Source organism: Wolffia australiana, chromosome 19, assembly GCF_029677425.1.
Source record: "Wolffia australiana isolate 7733 chromosome 19, ASM2967742v1".
Lineage (NCBI taxonomy): Eukaryota > Viridiplantae > Streptophyta > Magnoliopsida > Alismatales > Araceae > Wolffia > Wolffia australiana.
This window is the reverse complement of record NC_135853.1, coordinates 30,323-46,952: the sequence shown is the minus strand read 5'-3', so window position 1 is coordinate 46,952 and position 16,630 is coordinate 30,323. Positions and strand designations below refer to the sequence as shown.

The 16,630-nt window shown below is 40.3% G+C and overlaps 1 protein-coding gene and 1 long non-coding RNA gene across 6 annotated transcripts; one reads left to right on the top strand and one right to left on the bottom strand.

Annotated features, from left to right (window-relative positions):
• Window positions 1-1,066: 1,066 nt before the first annotated feature.
• LOC144715836 (cell division control protein 6 homolog) lies at window positions 1,067-6,459 on the bottom strand. 5 transcript variants are annotated; one of them, XM_078590844.1, is made up of 16 exons: window positions 6,092-6,453; window positions 5,910-6,018; window positions 5,604-5,824; window positions 4,715-4,789; window positions 4,532-4,644; window positions 4,316-4,422; window positions 4,157-4,216; window positions 3,902-3,975; window positions 3,773-3,823; window positions 3,376-3,425; window positions 2,812-2,875; window positions 2,308-2,397; window positions 2,098-2,157; window positions 1,814-1,909; window positions 1,628-1,723; window positions 1,067-1,498 (listed from the first exon to the last, which is right to left on the bottom strand). In XM_078590844.1, the coding sequence occupies exons 1-16, from the start codon at window positions 6,293-6,295 to the stop codon at window positions 1,460-1,462; spliced, it is 1,509 nt and encodes a 502-aa protein (XP_078446970.1). In that variant the 5' UTR covers window positions 6,296-6,453; the 3' UTR covers window positions 1,067-1,459. The 5 variants fall into 5 exon arrangements, with proteins under 5 accessions (XP_078446970.1, XP_078446968.1, XP_078446969.1 ...); XM_078590842.1 differs by having other exon boundaries at window positions 1,628-1,909; window positions 6,092-6,458; XM_078590843.1 differs by lacking the exon at window positions 1,067-1,498 and having other exon boundaries at window positions 1,506-1,723; window positions 6,092-6,459.
• Window positions 1,755-2,491, top strand: LOC144715837 (uncharacterized). Its single transcript, XR_013584746.1, has 2 exons — window positions 1,755-1,894; window positions 2,073-2,491. It is a non-coding gene; the product is annotated as an uncharacterized LOC144715837 (long non-coding RNA).
• Window positions 6,460-16,630: the final 10,171 nt, after the last annotated feature.

Here is a 16,630-nt window from a genome sequence, read left to right as displayed (position 1 = left end):
ATTTTTTGTCATATTGTCATCGATTATTGTTATGTGATTTTGGTCATCAGTCATCTCAGATCAATGACTGTTGACATAAATGATCAATGTCTTCCGTCCTTGAATGTGGACTAATAGATTGGACTGACTGGGTGTAGATCTGTCATCAGTCCGACAAACCCATTGCAAAATTATCACCAACATAATTTAGCTGAAGAGCTGTGAGAGGACGGCGTAGGAAGATAGAAATATATCTATCAGAGGGGTGTGGGTTAATAGCACAAAATATCCCAAATTTTTTCAAAAATCTGAGATATAAGCTAACCTTTTTTTTTGGCACGGTATATCCCAAACTCTCTAAGTCGACGCCGACATATCCCGGTGATGACGTGAATCCATCGTGGCTGCCATGTAGATTTCCGACCAGATTTTGACCTAGAGAAATCCACCTGGCAGCCACGATGGATTCCACGTCATAACGGGTATTCCGCCTGCCAGGTGTTTTTTGATTAGAGAGAGAGAGGCATTCTAGAGAGAGAAAGAGAAGGAGAGAGAGAGAGAGGCATTCTAGAGAGAAAGAGAAGGAGAGAGAGAGGCATTCTAGAGAGAGGCGTTCTAGAGAGAGAAAGGGAGAGAGAGAGAGGCGTTCTAGAGAGAGAGAAGAGAAGAAGGGAACGAGCAGAGACATGAGAGAAAACTCACATAATCGGACATGAAATCGGAAATCCACATGGCAGCCACGATGGATTCCACATCATCAGCAGGATATGTTGGCATCGACTTAGAGAGTTTGAGATATACCATGCCAAAAAAAAGTTTAGGTCATATCTCAGATATTTGAAAAAGTTTAGGATATTTTGTGCTATTAACCCGAGGGGTGTTGGTATGAAGAAGAATTCGACATTAATATTTAGGAAAGTTGGGACTCTTTATAATTCATAAAAGATCACTGCTTTTCCCTTTATTCCATACTGTATATTTAATTATAAATATTATGCAGAGCCAGGCAAGTTCTTGATACTCTGTTTTCTGAGGATAAGAAGATGGGGATATCATTCGCATTTCTTGAAAGTTGGGAAGGAAGGGCAGTTTGGCAGGTGAGTGCCGCTGAATAATCGCCAAAGAATCAATCAATAAAATCACAATGAACCCGCTCCTCCTCCGTATGACAAATCTCACCGTCAAATCACACGTCACAGAAGGCAGGATTTGGTGGAAAAAATCTCACGATGCGGACAGACCATTCGCAGAAATCGAGGACGGCGGCTATGCGAACCAGTCAGTCGAATCCGCAGAAAGGACATGGTAGCAGACCGTCATTTTCATCATATCAACGTCATATCGGATCTCCACCCGGCGCAGCGAACCACGTGTTCTCCCTCCGTGGAATCTGCGACGGGCCCTGAAATAGATACTCGACCCTCGCCATCTCCCGCCGACTGACTGACTGACTGACCGCCTGACTGACAAGCTGGCTGACTCAACTACTCAAGAGACACTGCCGAAAGAATCGGATTCCCTGCCAAGCAAGACAATATTAAGTTAAATATTTATATTACTCTTACCATCAAACTCAATCGCGCGCTTCATTCCTCGAACGACGCCGACAAAGGAGTTGAAAGAAGGCAGTGAGAGCTTCTTCACCCACTTTGAGAGAGAAGACCACGTCGGCTGCGTCGACTGCCAGCCCCACCGTCTTCCGCATCTCTTCTCGCGTCTTGTTCCCTACCGTTTCGATCAGGCCCTGCACGCAGTTCACCAGCGAGTAAACGGTCATCGCTCTTCGGTCGCAGACATTTGCACACTTGTTTATGTGGTTCGTCGGATAGTTGACCTGGTCGCCCAATACTCTGCACATGCTCGAGAACTCCGTCGCCCCAGCCGCCGCGACTTGCACCGACTTGCATACTTCTAAGTAAGACTTGTTAAGCTGAGCCAATGGAATGAATATCGTGTGAAATTAACTCACTTCCTTTTTTAACTTTTGCCGTACCTTAGAAACCGCGGTCGCCGACACATAAATTTATTACGGTTCAGCTAATTATATTGTTTTATGTTCTACATTGAGAAAAATAACAAGTTTCTGTCAACAGGTCGAGAATGAGCAAAAAGACTTACGTCCCCCACTGTCGATGTCTTCCGACGCTTCAAAAGATTCACCAGCGCGCACAAGATTATCTGAAACCGACGGACAGTCGGTAAATGTGCCAGTCAATGTTCGTTTCGAGGGTCGGTTTAGTGTGCATCATCTCTTGTTATTTAACAATATTATAGACACGTGGCATGATAGTCTTCAGGGGCGTATGCTGCAAAGAACAGCGGACTGACCTGTTGATGTTGAGGCAACGACTGGATTGTTTCCACCACGGGCGTTCTGAATGCCTTGGACAACGCATAATCCATGTGATTAAACCCCACCTGAATAAAGACATTAAAAATGATGCATTTTGTGACGAAATCAAAGATCCATGCTATTTATTCGTCGTTGAATCTAGTAAATGATTTTCATGCCTGGCAAAGATCATGCCTTTTGAATTTAGGCGCAAAAGAATAACGCGTTTAAATTGGCATAGTTGCCGGGGCATTTTCCCCGGAAGCCAACAAAAAGATGCTTGGCTGGACATGCCATCATCGTTTTGCCGCATCGAGGGATGAGTTCATCTATTACTTCCAGCCATACATGGCGATAATGAAAACAGGAACCACGTTTTCCACAACTGTCATAAAACTTTCCACAGGAATAGAGAACTAATATATAAAATTAATATCGACCATCAGAAGACAATTGATACGAACAATAGTCAAAAAAATACCGGCAATAAAGTAGCCTACCAATTCCATTTTTTTTTCTTTCTCATCCATTTTGAGTTCTTTTTCAAACTGCTCGATGGCACCCCTGAAATCACGGGTCAAAAAACCCAAGATTAGAATAAAAAAACTTAAATATATTGGGAAATTACTTTCACACGGCCCGAGTTATAAAATCCGACCGCAATGAGTTACGTTGTTCCTAGTTACAACAATCATTGAGTTCGTTTTATTTGCATCAAATTCAATAAACCGAGAAATACCTTTTAAAAGGGTGGATTAAAAAGATTGAGAAAATAGAAAACGAATGTTATTACGTCCACGAGACATCTACCGAACTTGTGCAGAAAAAAATACCAAACTTGTGCAGAAAGAAAAATGGGAGACGATCAATTAATTAGAAAAAAATGCTCAGTGCTCACTCTGTATTACTAGCAGACGAGGCACAAGAAGCTACGAAGACATGCCAAAGGATATGCATTTGGGGAAATGACCTCATTCAAACGAAGAAAACTTTTGGCGAGTATAAAGTTAATATCAACTAATTGAATTACAGCGTATTTGGATGAATTAAATCCGACAACTTACAAACACACGGATAGGGCTCTCCTCATATCTCCAGATGCGGCAGCGACTTTCTGAAATGAGCGCCCAGGGTTAGAACGTTCCTACCTCGTTAATTGGTTGAATTAAGTTACTAAGAGAATCATCTGCTTGCCGTGCGTATCATCTCACTATTCTAATGACCGGACGATGCTTAAGGCATTAAAGTCATCAAAGTCGTTCGAGATTATTATGTGAGCCTAAGATGAGGAACATCATTATGTTTTCCGCTGAGCAAAGAGGAAGACGGTGAAAATTGTTTTAAACAGTCAATGAGAATTTTCGTCCTTGTTCTTTAATCAGACATCTAACTAACTCATATTTAGGAAAACAGGTTTAATAGGTTGTCGGATAAGTTGAACAACAAAAATTATGCACTCACTCTGGCACAAAACTCAAGCGCTTGCGCGTCAAAGACCTCATACCCGAGAATCTGCCAACAATGAGAAAACAAGGAATCAGAAAAAATAAAGAAAAAAAAGACTTGGCAAAAGGCGTGGAGTATCCATACAGAGAGTCTTTGATTAAGTATTTCGAGTATCTGGTCTTTGTTATAAGCCCGAAATGTTACAACACTAGGTTTGCCTGAAAAAAAAGTTCCATAAACAAAAAAATAGATTCACTGAAGTGCGAGATGACAAGTTAGGAAGAATCAAAACAAAAATCGGAGACTAGAGAATCATGAATGGGAACAAACGGATGGACCACGAGCAAAACATAAGGAACGATCTAATAAATTTGAACATCATTGATTGAGAAATCTTACAGCTTAACGACTCGAGCTTAGGTAGAAACCTATCTGCCAGATCAATCGCATTTGCTATTCCTGAGGACGAAAAAAATCAAAGACAAACGAAAAGTTACGTGCGCTCTTCTTCTTGCCGTACAAATGGGGCAAATTTGGCACTTCAATACGCGCATTTACCAATTAAAACGATCGGAGACGAAGGAATAGTAGTGAGCGCAAAGAGATCATGGAGAACCGCACGGTCCTTAGTTATTAAGTAGTCCAACTCGTCCAAAATAACCAATCTGTTGAAGACATTTCACCATTAAGGAAACAGTCAGGAAGGTGACATCCCATGTCAAGGAAGTACAAACATGTTAATTGTACAAAGTCGAGATGTCTGGGAGAACGTACACTGATCTTTCGCAAAAAGGAGGCTTCCTCTTCGAAATCGAGTCCCGAAGCTTCTGCAGAGGCGAAGACGCGCCAGTAACCTTCTGAAGGCAGCATCTCTCTAGAATCTGCAACTGATTAAGCTTTTTAATAATCAAATCAAAAAAAACAAAAATAGAAAATATGGAGCGTGAGAAGATGCACCTTTGGGAAAATCTGAGAGGTCGAGGTAAGCGAGGTACAACTGATACTCAATGTAATTGGAGATTGAAGTCCCACCTGGGAGTGGCCATGAGGCTAGTAGTAAGTAAATCTGATCATAAGACATAGACTATGAATAACGGAAGAATCGTCATGGATGTGAATAAATCAATGGGTGGCGGTTCAGATTTGCATTACCCCATTATAAAGCAAAACTAATTGGTCGGCGGGAAAATATGACTAATTCAGTATTCAGCCTTTAAAATTGGATTTACATGCACCTGGAGCACTTTGAAACATGATTTGTAGAAAAAAAGACGACAAGAAAAGTTAAAGAATGTCTTGTACCCGGAATTGAGTTTATCTTGTACGGGAACGTACGCTGAGGAATTTCTCTCAACCCGCATCAATTATCGCATAAAAAGATGACAAAAGAACATTACAAGTGCAATGCATCGCGGCTTCGCGTAAGCCATTTTATCGCGTAAATAAATATAATTTGATAAAAGGGCGAATATAATTGTGAAAATATTTTTTGTTGTCCGGTCAGACATTCAGATATCTCAACGGAAAATGCAGACCGTCTTTGATATCGGAGAATATAAATTATTCGCTCGAAAGAACTGCCGACGGAATCATAGACCGATCGTCGTTCTCGCAAAGAAAATAGTAGGCTTGTTAAAAAAATGTGGCAATGCTCGTGCATCATAATAAATCATTAAATAGGTCGCAGAGCAATGCGAGTCGCATCATGCAACGGCGTGTGACGAACAACTACGGCAAATGCGAGAGAGGATTGGGCCTTCGAGGCTGAATTCGTGGTCCAATCATCACAACAGATATATACAATTACAACAGGGAATTGAGAATGTGGGATTATTAGAAAGCTTACCTCCTTTGTCCAGGCAACCAAGAGCTCCTCGACCTTTTTCACGGACAGCGTCTTCCCCGTCCCCGGGCACCCACACACGTACAAACTTCCGCCTATTCCTTGTTTAATGCAGGTCTTACAGAGTTCTAAGATATGATTCTGTTCGCTGTCGCGGCACGCGACAGTCGTGGGTGGGGAAGAAAGATGGAAAGCCTCCTTCGCCGCGCTCAATTGAACCGGATCTGCCAGATAATAATTGTAAATAGAATTCAACGCGGGAAGAAAGAAGAAGGCATCCTCTCAATTGGCGAACAAAAATTCACAAACCTGCGGGATTCCATCGGCTCCTCTGCGGTGAACCGGCGAAGAGGCGCTTTCGAGGAGACTTGGGGGAGCAACATGTAATCCCGGTGTTAGCGATCTTCGCAATTCCCTCCTGCAAAAGCAAAAGCTCGGGAAATTTGGACGGGGGGAGCGAAAAAAGAGCGAAGAGCGGAAGGATCGAAGACCTTCGTATCGGCATTGCAGGAGACACGCCCGGTAAGAGAGGATCGCTTCTCCTGAGGAGTAGAACTGACGGGGCTCGCAGGACTTGGCTGATCGCGACTCTTCCGCTTCCGGTTGGGAGAATGCGCGGCGCCGTCTCGGCTCGGTTCCGTCTCCTCCGCGACGACAGCCGACCTGCCTCGCCTCGGAGTGGGGGTATTGGCCATTCTTCCTCTCCTGGGGCTTCGCCTAGACGACGACGACAGGCAAGAGAGGGGGAGACTACATCGACCGTCCAAAGACGCGGGAAATAATACTCAATCCGACCACCAGTGGGCGGGAAAACGTTGTAATGGCGGGCGCGAGAGGACTTCAAAAGACCAGCACGGTATTTTCCCCGATGCGGTTAGTTACTTGTTCGTTGAGAAGGAATAAACGCACCGAAGAGGCGTCGTTACTTATAATTTTAACTTTTATAATATATTTTAACTTCTATAATATAATATATATATATATATATTTAAACTTATTACCTGGTACTATAACTCCTATACACCATTTAAAAATCCAAAAGAAGCCTACTATAATGCGACACTCGAATTATTCCTTCGATAGACATGGTTGTTCTGTTCCGTTCGTTTAAAACGAACAAAAAATTCACACAAACAAACCGCACAGGGGTCTGTTTGTTGTGTTGTTCTTTTTATGTGCGAAAATTAGAACATATGTTCGAACAATTTGCACAATTCGCACAAATTCGCACAAATCGCACAAATTCACACAAACGGCACAAATTCACACAAACGGCACAAATTCGCCCAAACCGAATAACTTCACACAAACGAACAAATTCGCACAAACAAACAAATTCGCACAAACCGAACAAATTCGCACAACCGAACAAATTCGCACAAACAAACAAATTCGCACAAACCGAACAAATTCGCACAACCGAACAAATTCACACAAAACGAACAGCATTCGCACGAAGAGAAAATAATTCGCACGTAGAGTCAAAAATTGCATATAATTGTTCGTAAATTGCACAAAATTGCAAAAAATTGTTATGCATCTTCCAAAGTATATTATACTAAAATTATTCTAATTTATTATAATTATTCTAATTCACAACACACCATCTTCAGTAGAAATTCTATCATTACAAATCTAACAGTCATTAAATCCAGTGATAATGGTATTTATAATTTAATGGTGCCTGATATGTTAGGGGTTTATGTCATTGTTGTAACTTAGATTTAAGAAAAAAGTTTGGATTATTTTGAAGAATTCATTTGGTAATTTATTTAGAAGAGGGGATTATACTGAATTCATTTTGGTAATTCATTTGAATTCGCTTGGTGACTTATCTGAATTCATTCGGTATTAAAAGAAAGCAATTAATGGATTTAATAGATTTTTGAGAATTAATTTCATTAAAATGACTCATATGAAAATTTGTGTACTTCGATATTTTTCTAGAATTTAGTTAGAGGGTGGAATGATTAGATTTCAATAATAATATATTTAGGTATTTGTTCTTAATTTTTGCAATTTTTAATCTCTGTCTCTTCAAGCTCCACATTGTAACAGTTTGCCGCTGACAGATTTGCGATCAAAGATATGTTTTAAAACAAATATCTAAGTCAAAAACAAATCATCGTCTTCTCAGATTTTGAATAATGTATCTACCCATATATCTTCCATGTATCCGGATGGAATACCTTGGAAGCTCTGTTTCTTTGTTGTCTCATGAGAAGGTAAAAGAGTGTTCTTGCTTGCTTGATCTTACACGGAGTATTTCCTTCTGCCAGAGGCGCATCATGTGCTCCTGCGTCCATTCATTTAAATAACAGTTGATTAAAATGTCATGGAGAATAGAGGGAGAGGGAGAGGGAGAGAATGAGAGTGACAGTGAGAGTGAGAGACAGAGAGTAAGAGAGAAGGAGAGGGAGAGGGAGAGGGAGAGATTGAGTGAAAGAGAGAAGAAGAGGGAGAGGGAGAGAGAGAGAGCGAGTGAAAGAGAGAAGATGAGGGAGAGTTAGAGGGAGAGAGTGAGTGAGAAAGAGGAAGATAGAGAGAATGAGAGTGATGTTGAGAGTGAGAGACAGAGAATTGGAGAAGAAGAGGGAGAGAGTGAGTGGAAGAAAGAAGAAGAGGGAGAGGGAGAGGGAGAGAGGGAGTGGAAGAAAGAAGAAGAGGGGGAGGGAGAGGGAGAGCGTGAGGAAGCGTGTGAAGGAAAGAAGAATAGGGAGAGGGAGAGGGAGAGGGAGAGAATGAGAGTGACAGTGAGAGTGAGAGACAGAGTAAGAGAGGAGAGGGAGAGGGAGAGGGAGAGAGTGAGTGAAAGAGAGAAGAAGAGGGAGAGGGTGAGAGTGAGTGAGAGAGAGGAAGACAGAGAGAATGAGAGCGACGGTGAGAGTTAGAGACAGAGAATTGGAGAAGAAGATGGAGAGGGAGAGGAAGAGAGTGAGTGGAAGAAAGAAGAAGAGGGAGAGGGAGAGCATGAGGAAGTGTGTGTAGGAAAGAGAAATAGGGAGAGGGAGAGGGAGAGAATGAGAGTGACAGTGAGAGTGAGAGACAGAGAGTAAGAGAGGAGAGGGAGAGGGACAGCGAGAGAAAGAGAGACTAAGAGAGAGAGGAAGAGTGAGTGAAAGAGAGTAGAAGAAGGGGGAGAGGGAGAGAATGAGAGTGAGAGTGAGAGTGAGAGACAGAGTAAGAGAGAAGGAGAGGGAGAGGGAGAGAATGAGAGTGACAGTGAGAGTGAGAGACAGAGTAAGAGAGAAGGAGAGGGAGAGGGACAGCGAGAGAAAGAGAGACTGAGAGAGAGAGGAAGAGTGAGTGAAAGAGAGTAGAAGAAGAAGGGGGAGAGGGAGAGAATGAGAGTGAGAGTGAGAGTGAGAGACAGAGTAAGAGAGAAGGAGAGGGAGAGGGAGAGAATGAGAGTGACAGTGAGAGTGAGAGACGGAGTAAGAGAGAAGGAGAGGGAGAGGGAGAGAGTGAGTGAAAGAGAGGAGAAGAGGGAGAGGGTGAGAGTGAATGAGAGAGAGGAAGACAGAGAGAATGAGAGTGACGGTGAGAGTAAGAGACAGAGAATTGGAGAAGATGAGGGAGAGGGATAGGGAGAGAGTGAGTGGAAGAAAGAAGAAGAGGGAGAGGGAGAGTGTGAGGTAAGTGTGTGAAGGAAAGAAAAATAGGGAGAGGGGGAGGGAGAGGTAGAGAATGAGAGTGACAGTGAGAGTGAGAGACAGAGAAATAGAGAAGAAGAGGGAGAGGAAGAGTGAGTGAGAGAGAGGGAGACAAAGAGAATGAGAGTGACAGTGAGAGTGAGAGACAGAAATGGAGACTGGGAGAGCGATAGAGTGGGAGACAGAGACAGAGAATTAGAGTGACAGTGAGTGTGAGAGATGGAGAAATGGAGAAGAAGAGGGAGAGGGAGAGCGAGAGGAAGAGTTAGTGAAAAAGAGAAGAAGAGGGAGAGGGAGAGGGAGAGAGTGGGCAAGTTTGTACCTCGCCGAGAGATTAGGCAGCTGGTGATCCGAAAAGGTTTAGTGCCGGAAAAAGCTCCAGTGTGCTCCTCATCCGACGGCCGGAGCAACGAGTGAGGGGGGACTGGGAGAGCGACGGCCGACAAGGGACGGAGCAGGGGGCTGGGAGAGCAACAACCGACGAGGAACGGAGGGAGCGGGGGAGGGGGGGGGCTGGGAGAGCCACGGCCGATGAGGGACGGAGGGAGCAGGGGAGCTGGGAGAGCGACGGCCGATGAGGGACGGAGGGAGCAGGGGGGGCTGGGAGAGCGACGGCCGACGAGGGACAGAGGGAGCAGGGGGGCCTGGGAGAGTGACGGCTGACGAGGGACGCTCGTGTGACTCGTTGAAATATACCTAAAAATTGAGAAGGGGGACGAGAGACGTCGAAGAGCGACGAGGGATGGAAGGACTAAGGGAGTAGGGGCCGAGGGGGGACATGGAGAGCGACGAGCCGACGAGGGAGGGACTGAGGGAGGAATGAATTTTTTTCTGTATTATTTTTTAAAAAATACAAAACAATTCACACAATTCGCACAAACTGAACCGCACACGGGTCTGTACGAATTTGATTTTGTTCTGTTCGGAAAACCGGATAGAACGAACAATTCGCACAAATTCACACAAAGCGAACAGAACACCCATTTCTACCCTTTGGACACCTTTGTCCATCATGGTGTTCATTTTGAAGGTGTTTATTAGAACACATTTGTCCCTCGCTGTTTCCTCCTCCACAACTCTCTCAATGTCTTTCCCATGCTAGATATGTAGTTGATTAGGGAGAAACATTGAGCGAGAGAGAGAGAGAAAGAGAGATATGACAAAGGTGAGGAACACGATGGTTCTTTAGCAATCTCATTCTCTCACTCTCTTTCTCTCATTCTCTTCCTCTCTATAGCTCTCGAATTCTCTCCCTCTCTCTATCACTCTAGCATTCTCCCCTTCCCTCTCTTGTTTGGTTCCATTGGTTTTGATTGAATGCTTGAAATCAAATTTCATTTAGTGAGATGTCTAAATAAATTCAGAATTTATATAAAACTACAGATGATCACATCATCTTATGTAGAACCTTCTACATAAGATGTTATGTTCATTATAATTCTAGTGTCATATTTATAATGAAGTTCATGAATACGTGTAGTGACCTTGTGAATTATGATGAGATAATAATACAATGATTTCTTATCTTCAAACATGTATTCTAAATTATTATTTAATGGATTGTTGAAATGGACATCAAATTATCTAGATAGAATAACACAAACTGATCATATTTAGACGATAAGTGTAGCTGATCATGTGGCTATTACTGTGGCAACACTAAGGGCAAATAGTGGGTGTTCTTTGGAGAAAGAGTTTACTGATTGATCCGTATGAATCTCTGAATAGTATTATACCTAAATGTTGATCAAGTTGATTCATGCCACAGTTGTATAAATGATCCATTGACGTGAGACATCAAGGACATCTCGTGGATGGAAGACTACATTTGACTATGACTTAAGAGCCTCTAATCACTGGATTCAAACAAGTTATAGCTCGGATGTAGTATGAAGCTCAACGAGATGATTGAGTAGTCAAGATGGGATCATTCACCCTCAGTATAAGAGGAAATTGGCTCAAGGAAGACGATGCAGTAAATCCCTGGCTAGGGTAGTGAGGATATTGGAGAAGGCGTTCTCCAATGATCCCCGTTACGCACCAATACTAATATAATGATAGATTGAGGTTTGATGATCAACCACATACTAAATCATTTGAGAGTCTTGCGTGGACGATGGATTATACATATACGGTAATCGATGACGATAAAAGTTCAAAGAGAGAGTTTGAATACTACTCAGTATCTTCTAGAGCACGATGTGTAGCTTGGCAACCCACCAGTCGAAAACTTAACACGTCCATTGGGTTAAATTGGTCAATAGTTAATTAGTCTACATGATGATATAGTTAATTGATAAGGTTCACCAATAATTGTTATCGGACCACTAAAGTTATTAACTAGAATGATACATGGGCCTAGAGGGATATACACATACGATCATAGGGACATTTATGAATATATTTTACTTAATGGGTTATTTTGAGAAAACTTAAGTACAATATAAATAGGGAAGAGCACTCATTTTCAAGCACCTAAGGCAGCCATAATTGGGAACCCCCTTTCTCCACTCTGATATCTTCTTCACTCAACCAAGGAGAGTGTCTTCATGGTTAGAAGGTCTTTAAGATTTTCAAGGAGAGTTGAAGAAGAAGTGGAGATACAAGAGCAACGTGATTGGGTGGATACTTCCAGTGGCCAGGCATGTGAACAACTTCATAATGATCTCAAAGTGAACATGTCAAGGGTGGAACAAGTTTCCCATAGGTTACGTATGATGTATTGTTTCATAGATCAATTTTGAATTGATAAACGCTTCTATATTCATGGAAAAACATATTTTCCATGATTGAACCATTACATAGAATCAAACAGTTATTGCACTCTATAACTGCCCCATGGGAGAGTCTCTTCAATCCGTTTGCATGTACAACCTCAAGACGTACCCACATGATTGATGCGTCGATGGATCTTCTCTTTCTGTTCTCCAATTCTTATTGAAGCTCTAGTAGTTCATCTCCCTTTGAAATCTCTTAAGTGGAGGGATTGGAATAAAAATTAAAAGAAGAAAGGGAGTGGGCTCCTCGGTTGGTTGGCATGCGCACATGAAAAGTGTGTTTCCCTCTATTTATACTTATTTACGAAGCTTTCATAAAAGTTTTTTATTTGAGTATATCTACCATGGTTTATAGATCTTATAAATATGACCCTTTAAGCCCATGTATAAGTCTAGTTAATATTTATTATCAACCTTATTGATCAATATTATCGACATATAGATCAATGAACTAAAGACTAATACAACCCAATTGAGAGGTTAAGTTTTCAGGCCATAGGTTGCTGAGATAGAGTTGGTAATCTAAAAGATGCTTAGTGGTAATTGAACTCTCTTATTGAAACTATATTACCATTAGTTATGGTTAACCGTAAAAAATAATCCATCATTTAGTTCCTAATCATGCATAACGGGATCATTTGAGAACATACAGTCCAATATCTCAACTACCTCAACCAAGGATAAAATGCACCTTCTTCCCTGAGCCATTATCCTCTTATAAAGGCAAACAATCCCAGTCTCGATCACTTATTCACCTTCTTGTACTTACTTTTATATCCAAGCTAAGATTTTCAAATCAAATAATTAGATTTTTTTACATCTTAGTTCAAATATAGTTTTGATGCACAAGATGCCCATGATGTATATGGTCAATGCGACACGAGTAAACCTGACTGACACCTAAGTAAAATACCATTCACGATTCATTCTAAGGATCATCCACCATATGTTCATATTTTATCCACACTGGTTGCCACAAGATCAGCCATACTTACTGTATAAGTAAGATGATATAATTCTATTTTTTCTCGTATAGTCCATTGTCGGTCTTGAGTATCCCATGAATATGAATATTAAGAATTTATGTTTAAAGATTAATTATTCTTTTATTATTCACAAAGTCATTGTATGAATTTGTACACTTGATTCTAAGAATTACACAATAATAGTATTGGACATATTTATTTCATTAAGCTTAAACATGATGTGAAAATGTGATCGATTTGACAAGCATGTACTATCCACAACCTCTTTCACTCTGTCGTTATATCCCTCTCGTTCTCACCCTGTATCCTGTCCTTTTCACACTTTCTCACTCTTCTCACTTTCTCTCTCAACCTATCATTTCTTCCTTGTCCCACGCTATCTCCCTCTCAATATCACATACATTTTCTCTCCCTTTCTCACTCTATCATTCTTTCTCAGACTCGCACTATTCATTCTCTCGATCTCTCAATTCCTCAATCTCATACGATCTACCAATCTCACCTCTAACTTTATTTCCCACCATCATTCCTTCTCCCCACTCTCTTCTCGATTTCTTTCTCACTCTCGCAATCTCTCATTAATTCTCTCTCATAATCTATTACATTGATGCTTTCCATCACTCACTCTCCCCCTCTCCCAGACTCTCACTCTCTCAGTATTTCTCATGTTCTCTTTCATTTTCACACTCACACTCTCTCCCTCTCCCATTATCTGACTCTCTTACTGTATTACCATATCCCGCTCTCACTCTTTTCACTTTCTTTTTCACTACTCTATTCTCTCGTTCCTTCTAAATCTCGCAGTATCTCCCTCTCTCACTCTCACTCTCTCTCCCTTTATTGCTCATTCCTTCTCATTCTCGCACTCTCTTTTTCCTTCTCACTCTCACACTCTCTCCCTCTTGATAGTGGAATCACAATGAAATTGTGGAACAACTAGAAAAATTCCCATTTCCAAGTTCAGTAGAAACTAAAAGGGTTCTACTAATGTGAAACCTGTTTCTGGTTATTTCTCCAAGGTACCCAGTTTTAGATGTCTAATTATAGAACTAATGAAAGAACACTTTTTGGACCTCGTCATAAGAACATAAATGTAGTTCCCAATTATAGATCACCCACAGTTCTAGAAATTCTGTGAATTTATTGCATAAGACAATTTAGCTATTTCAAGTGTGAACACAATATGAGAAACCACATAGGATTAACTTGAATAGGACAAAACCCAGTTGACATTTAGTCAACCTGACCTGAATAAGACCAGAACGAGACCAAGATCTGACCAAACTTCAAGTCTAGGTATAAGTTTTTGATACAATCAGATGGATACCAGATGTAAAATTCCATCAATTTACTATAGTTGGACTTGAGAAACTTTAGATAGCCTTCTAGTACATATTGAAGTATTTATTCAACTATGTATTTTGTGTTAGCATTTTATTTTATATAAAGTAAGCAATTGCATTATTGTATTGAACATCATGTCTGTTAATACTTGGATATTTATAATAGTCATGCCAGTAAGATATTTCTATTGAACATCACGTCTATCATTTCATCTTGCACCCATTTACTTAAATTAATACTAAAGCTGATCTATCCACGAAGCTTTTGCTCTATCTGAGATCCACTAACACTCCATCCACCTTCTCCACCATATGATGATTTTGGTATTGTGATAGAGATTGTCCAAAATTATTTTCTGCATTGTTACAACATACCTAACCAACATGGATGACTGTCTTACCAACTCTATCGATGCAAAAGTGAGTGAACTTGGTAGTTGGAGACGCGAGCTCATGATAAGACTCTTCAGATTGTGACAAACATATTGATTTGATGATTGGATTCAATCCTCATAGATATATTCATGACCATGGTGAGTTCATGTACTGACTCAAGGTCATGATTGTGACATCAAGCTGATGATCCCCATTTCCAAGATCGCGACAAGGGACGGCATCAGAACACAAAGAGATTCAAAGTTAATGTTCCATATTACGAGTGCTCAAAAAATCCCAATGTGTATCTTTAATGTGATTTCAAACTAAACAGCCATTTGAAATGTATGATATGCTTCAACAACAAAAAGTTCATTATGCCACCCATCTGTCCCTTTCTCAGTTTAGCTAGTACGACATGCATTACTTTCAATGCAAAGAATGGGTTATCAAGCCTCAGAGCGAAAGTATAGAACATTATACATCAGAAATGGTTTCCTAAATCTGATCATACCATTGATGAACAGGCTGTTTATGAGGATAGATAGTTATATCGTTGATGGATGTGTCCAAGAGGATATGTCAGTGAGCTTTATTGCGATCATTGATTATCCCCCGTCACTACCTCAATGCGGCCATCTACTTCATGTCGAGGAGTCATTTGTTGCACTCTTACCCAACCTTCAACTGATGAAGTTGCATTAAGAAATTTCATATTTTACAATCTTAATTTATCTTCAGGTCAGAATCTGTTTAAGTCTAATTAATACTTTTTTAAGAACCAGGTCAAATAAAGGGAAGACTGGTGGAACTAACCCATGATATGAAGTTGAAAAGTCAATTAAAAATATGGGAAGGATTTGGCATGGATCTATGTTGGAAAGTAGATAATGATAGCCCTGCAAAACCCTTTAATCCTAAGGCTTGGAGAGTTAGGGCACTCTTATTAAAATTATTCTCCCCTCCCCTTGAATACCAATTTGGATTTCTGCTCCAAAGTGCATCAAATTTATTTGATCCATTATTCTCCTAGATAAGTACGAAAGAGCAGTTTCAAGCTTCCTTGAAGAGTGTATGAGTCATAGTAATGATTTGATCAGGAGCAATACTACCCTCGAAGCTCAATAGTGAAAAATTTCAGTCATGAAGTAGTCTAATTATGGCCACACAAAATGCAGACACTTGTATAAAATACATGGAAGGAATCTCTCCTCTAACTTTTGTTATAATATATTTCCAGGGAAATGGTTATAAATAATTTACTTTTAATATTACATGTTTTGTAATATATATTTTCATAAAAAAATTCAGAAATACATGTTATTTAAGATTAAACTTCTTTTTATATTTTTAGAATGGTACTCTGAGTTTCGGTAATTTTGTAGCATTTTACATTATTTTCTACCATTAAATTAGAATAGAAAATAACTTTATTTAATTAATAAGATTAAATGATACTTCTGAATTTATGATATCTCAATATTTTATAGTATTTTTAAGGAATATTTTGAGTTCAAATTGATAAAGAAAATACTTTTATATGTGATCTATATGGATATAAACAGATATTTTAGCTCTAAATGGTCAACCCTGAATCATCAGTCAATCTTTACATAAACATGTTTAAATTCTTTTGTCATGAGCCTGCCTAATTCAGAGATTATGATCAAGGTATTCTAAACATACAATATCACTCTTCTGAAACAGGTATCATTTTAAAGACCAAGAGCCTTCACGATATCTATCTTCAGAAGGTTGCAAACCTTAAATGCTCTTAGAATCAGAATTTTACAAGGTTTTTGAAACAAAAATCCAAACTACCCTAATTCATCATTAAACATCCAAAACCATACCATTTGAAAACTACAGTAATTGATCTAGAATAGCCTACTACAT